This window comes from Lactuca saligna, chromosome 4 (genome assembly GCF_052625555.1).
Source record: "Lactuca saligna cultivar CGN05327 chromosome 4, ASM5262555v1, whole genome shotgun sequence".
NCBI classification, from domain to species: Eukaryota; Viridiplantae; Streptophyta; class Magnoliopsida; order Asterales; family Asteraceae; genus Lactuca; species Lactuca saligna.
Window position 1 is genome coordinate 284727688 of NC_136420.1, and position 6256 is coordinate 284733943.

Sequence of the window (6256 nt, forward strand, 5' to 3'; positions counted from 1 at the left end):
ATGATAAACATATATTATTAATTGTTTTTTTACATGTCATGGGTGCATAAAGAAGAAAAAGTGAACACAGTCGATCGGGGTGGTGGGGGTGGTGGGGGTGGTGTTATTGTTAGTGAGGAGATAAAGCGGAATAAAATCACATAGGTCCACAATTGTGGTAAATCAAACATTATAGTAGCCAAATGACAAAGTTAGTTAACTAATGGAGTGGAAATGCAATTTAACTAATGTAAAAGCAAACAAGTGTCAATAGTTATAAGTTTTGGACCATTATCACGATTGATCAATACCTGAGGGTCTGTTTATGTAATTTACTCTCGTGTCAAAAACAATGCATTTCGATTTTAGAGTTCGTAATGACTTGTAGTCCGCCATAGCTTCGCGGGAAGAAACGGAACGAGAAATGGGATCGAGAGAGAAGGACAATGATATGCAACGTTTGATTCCTCTAAAAGGATTAGTTTTACCGGAAACCAATGGTGACGCAAGATCTTCATCGCCGGCGGACACCCCTCCGGGTGCTCCCTCCTCTGCACGTCGTTCCGGAAAAGAGGTCTCCGATTTTCAATCAATTAATTGTGTTTGCGTGTCTGTTTGTGGCCTATTCCCTCAATTTCTTACGTGATTGTTTCATATATTTTCAATTTTAATCGGAAACACTGATTTCATTTACGCCAAAACTTTTGGTGTTCATCCATGATCTGATGGATGCTAATGCAACGTTTGTGTTGTTAAAATCTGTCTATATAACTTGCATTACCAAAATTGTAATGATTCATTGATTCTTATTAGATTTTATTTTTGTTGAACTTCGATTATCTCTCCCCCAATTTCCGAAAACATTTGTGAAGGTTTATTTTTTATATGAGGAACAAGTGAATAAATCTTATATTCTTATATCCTCTAATAAACTAAAAACCAGAGAATCTATCTTAAAGTAATACTACCTCCATTGAACAATATTGCAAATGAGACCCTACATGTGAAATAGTAGTAGTTGTGGTTTTGAAACATTAGGTTATGTAGATTATGTTAAAGTTTAATTATATTATCAGAAAACATTGGATCATGATGCTGATTAACTTTTCACAAGGAGCATTTTTTTAAAAAGTTTCTCCTTCTTGCATGCTTGTGCAGGCATTAGTCAAAGTTATTCACAGTTGGGCTTCAAAAAAGTTCATGAGTGGATGGTTTGTATTGTTCTCCTCTTTCACCAAATCTTGTCTCATATTTCAGTTTAATAAACACATGAAGATTGTCATAGCAATTATAAAATAAGCAAACCTTATCTTATATCACATTACATTCAAAATTAAGATATATGGTTTGTTGCTCATAATGAATTGTTTTGCAGTGTTATTTTATTTCCTATAGCCATCACATTTTATATAACTTGGTGGTTTATTCATTTCGTGGATGGATTCTTCTCCCCAATCTACACTCTTCTAGGGATTAATATTTTCGGTTAGTACTTACCACATTGCCTAAATTATCATTTTAGGCATATATATACACATTCAACAACATAAGGATTTGATTAAATGATGTGTTATTCGTGCATAAATATATGAATTTTGTTTTATATTCACAGGTCTTGGATTTGTGACCTCCATTACTTTCATCTTTTTGGTTGGTGTGTTCATGTCATCATGGTTGGGAACCAATCTTCTTAGTTTGGGAGAGTTTATAATAAAGAAGATGCCTCTCATGAGCTATATTTACACTGCCTCTAAACAAATCAGTGTTGCAATATCACCAGGTAAGTTACTTGAGAAAAGTTCAATACAAATATTTTATGGTTAATTTGATCAATAGAAAATTAGATAAATGTTACAAGTCTATTCAAGATTCTATAAATAACAATATATATAGTTAGGATATATGAGAATGATAAGGATTGTGAGACACATTGAAAAAATCAATAATTCTGATTGATTCTTGAGTATTTAACATCTTTCTAAATCAATAATTCTAATAGACGTAGGAATTAAATGAAAAAGTTGTATGAAAAGCAAAACGCTAATGTAACAATCATTAAACTCTGTAGAGTTGGATTGATTGTGCCAATTATCTATTGGTTCAAAACAAATTCAAGATATAATTAGCATCTTTTAAATTCTGAGTTTTCTAGGTCAAAGTTCAAATGCATTCAAGGAAGTGGCAATTATAAAGCATCCGAGTGTTGGGGAATACGCTATTGGGTTCATAACATCGACTCTCATTCTTCGTAAGAATTCAGGTGCTGAGGAGCTTTGTTGTGTGTATGTGCCAACAAACCACCTTTATATGGGAGATATCGTTCTTGTCAATTCAAATGACATTATAAGACCCAACATATCGGTTCGAGAAGGTATAGGTAAGACCCAACAAGTAATTTTCTTTCGATTATCGGGTTATTATAAAACTTAACGAAATTTTGCATTTTAGGGGCTCATTTTTCCCTCACCCTAGCCCATAATATCTTGGGAACGGCCCTGTAGACAACATATGTCTTGCTTGCTTTGATACCATGTTAGATATATGGGGTCTAAATTTTTTTTGTTAGGTTCCAACATATATATATATATATATATATATATATATATATATATATATATATATATATATATATATATATATATAGAGAGAGAGAGAGAGAGAGAGAGAGAGAGAAATTCATTTGAGACCATGCTAATTTCATAAAACATGGGAACGCGATCCTAATCACTCATTTTGGAGATCAAAATAATTAAAATATAAATATAAATTGCAAAATAAAAAGAAAAATCCAAAATTTTTTTTGTTAAATATTATTTTCATTATTTAATTTATCCAAAAAAATAAAATAATAATAATAAAATAAAAAAATTCAGTGTTTTTTTCGAAATATGAGTGAAATATTCTAATAGAATATTACACTATAAATAATCAAATCAAATTTTTAGAATGTTAGAATATCCTAATATTCTACTAAAATTGATAAAATTGATAGATATATTAAAGTATTTTAATATTCTACTTGAACTTAGTTATAATATTCTAATATCCTGTTAGAATGTTTTGAATATTTATAGTTAATATTCTAGTAGAATATTCTAACATTCTAAAAATTCAATTTGAATATTTACAATATAATATTCTATTAGAATATTTCATGTATATTTTGAAAAAAACGGTAACTTTAAAAAAATTATATTATATATATGGATAAAATAAATGATGAAAATAATATTTATTTATTTTTTTCTAAAATTTTCATTTATTTTGCATTTTAATTTTTTTTATCTCCAAAATGAATGGTCAGGATTGCGTCCCCATATCTCATAAAATATGATGGTCTCACATGAACCTAACCTATATATATATATATATATATATATATATATATATATATATATATATATATATATATATATATATATATATATATATATATATATATATATATATATATATATATATATATAGAGAGAGAGAGAGAGATTCTGATGAGGTTGTATTTTAGCTGATGTGTGACATTTTTTTTTTTTTTTTTTTTGCAGAGATTGTGATTTCGGGAGGGATGTCGATACCAAAGATATTAACTACAACGAATCCAGAAAGCCTTGTGGCACCAAGAGTTGGGAAGTATGTGATACCACAAGTATGATATGAACGTAAAGTCTCATGCCATCCATTTAACATGAACTTCAAGCTTTTGCTTGTAAAAGCTAAATTTTTAGGGATTTGATTTTGGAGATATCTTTTTTATTTGTAACTTGTAATTAATTAATGGGTTTTCTTTATTTCTTTTCTTTTCTTTCTTTCTTTATTTGTATTGCTTTAGCTTAAAAGTATATAAAGAAAATGAAATCAGTATGAATGCATTAACAAGTATATGATATTCTGATGTCTCTTGTGATTATATGTATATCTTCGATTCAACGATGAAATGTCACATACACTTCGGTGGTGATGACATGGCATATTGATAACTTGGACTAATACCAAAAGCTTTGTAGTTATTTTAGCTAGTTATTGTTGAAATAACATTATGTTCTTTATTCAAACTTAACATTTACAGAACATTTTCTTGGTTACATTTGTTTTGTATTAGTTTGTGTTTTGCAAGGTGTTATATGAAAATGTGATTGTATAAATTTTGTAATCAAATAGAGAATGAGGGATGCTTTTTTTTGAAATGTATATATCTTGGATTGAGGCTCATCGTCTGTAAAAGATGGACAAATATGATGTACAGATCTTCTGTTACCCATGGGTAAAGTGGAATCGCTTATATAATTGAAAAAGGTGCAAGCTCAACTTATTTCGTTCATAACATACAAACACACAAAATGTTTCCCTCTCGTTCTCTCTATATTTTACAGTGACGTTAGGGTTTGTTCGTCCTTGATCTTTGTTCATTCTTTGTTCTTGAGAGTAGTTTAGGTTTGAGAGTAGATTAGGATTTATTGTAGTGAGGTTTAATTAGTATGTACATGAAAATCTTCTTGTTCATAATGAGATATGAGTGGTTCATATTGTGATATTATCTGTGTTTAGTATTTTTTAGATGGTATTAGTGCAAAAAAGGTGATCCGATTGTTCTTCTTGGTTAATTGTCGACGTCTTGAACGATCAATTGGTGTGTGAGGTACAGTTCGTTTTTCCTTTTTGATCGTTTTTTTCGATCGTTTGTTTTCTTTCAATCCTTGTAGATCTACATAGTTTGTGTCAGCTAGGATTTTGTTCGCAAAACTCCAAATGTTGACTCGATCTATGCACATCAAGGGTTCGTTGAGTCGATTTAGGGTTCCTTATTTTTAGAACTTAAAATTGGAAGTTTCGTTTCTATTTTTTTTTAAAGGATCTTGGTTACTACGAAGTTTGTCTTCATTTGTATCTCAGGAGCTTTTATATTAGCATGAGGATTTAACTTCACAACTCGTTGATTGGTCAATCTCTTGTGTATTCTGAAACAACTCCACTAGAGAATGGATTTTATCACCGATTAACTTCAGTGAGGAACGAAATCAAGAGAGTTGATACCTATTATTCTTATATGTTCTTTAAACTATGTCTATATGACCCTTTGTGAGCAATTTCTTGTTCCAGTCTTCATATCTTTCGTAGCTGTAGACGTGAGAGATCTTGTTTGTCTTGAGTACACTAATTATTTGTTGATTATATGATTGCTTATTTGTTTTCTTGTTAATTATTTGTCTGCTTGCTTATCTGTATTTCTTATTTGTTTTTCTTTTCATCACCGTGGTTGACTGATCTTGGGCTCCCAATAAATTGTGGTGACAATTTGCCTGTTTTTCTTTTTCCAATTCCTATCACTGTTTTTTGTAATGCCCGGAAATTCAGGTTAGGCATATAAAAATATTATAAGTAATAATAATCCTCGAATAGGATAATCGTTATTCTTGCGAGTGGCAGACTGTATAAAATAAGCCTTTTTAGGGAATTTGTCGATGAGCGATAAATTACGTTTTTTTTATAGAAGATTATTTAGGACAAATAATCTTAACAATAGTCATAGTGATCAAACAGGCAAACTCGTACATATAAAGGACGTTTAAATCTGACTTCGTATGAGGAAGTTATGATTTTAGAAGTTTCAACGTAGTAGTGTGCGATACAGAAACCAAATTTTAGATCGGTCGATAGTTAGTCAAAACAATATAAACAAAAGTTGAAGATCTCATGATTTGGAATCCATTAATATAAATGTTGGATTTTCTATGCATCAAATACAATTAAACTAGGTAGCAAAAAAAATCAAGCTATGATATACCTAAATGTACATTCACCCTAGGATCTAGGTTACATACTAATTACTACTACCCTATGCAAACATAAAACATAAGGAAGAAAAACATACGTCCTATGTAACCTTGATCTCCATGCTTGAGATCTTGTCCTCCATGAAGTTTCTTGGATGGGAGGATCCAAACCATAACCCCTCTAATGGTATTACACCTAATAAGACCAAAGAGTGGAATAAAGTAACTAGAAAAAGGGTCAATTTAACAAATCCTAAGATGGTTAGAAATCATCTCTATGGGGAGGAATAAGGATTGGCCAACAACAAAATTTGATAGTTTCATTTTATTTACTTATTTTTATAGTTTATTTTAGCATATTTTATTTTATTTTTAGTTAATCGTCATGCATATTTTTTCATTTTCGCTATTATTTATATATATATATATATATATATATATATATATATATATATTGAGTACTTTCGAGTTTTTGAGCTTTATTGCAGATATTTGGAGAAATGGAGCAA

General features: G+C 30.0%; 1 protein-coding gene across 1 annotated transcript; it reads left to right on the top strand.

Moving 5' to 3' along the window:
• Positions 1-340: 340 nt before the first annotated feature.
• Positions 341-3749, top strand: LOC145039174 (protein LIKE COV 3-like). The gene is made up of 6 exons (XM_078987280.1): positions 341-553; positions 1138-1190; positions 1355-1464; positions 1592-1759; positions 2132-2356; positions 3522-3749. Exons 1-6 carry the CDS (start codon positions 404-406, stop codon positions 3626-3628), a joined length of 813 nt encoding a protein of 270 aa, XP_078843406.1. The 5' UTR covers positions 341-403; the 3' UTR covers positions 3629-3749.
• The last annotated feature ends 2507 nt before the right edge of the window (positions 3750-6256 follow it).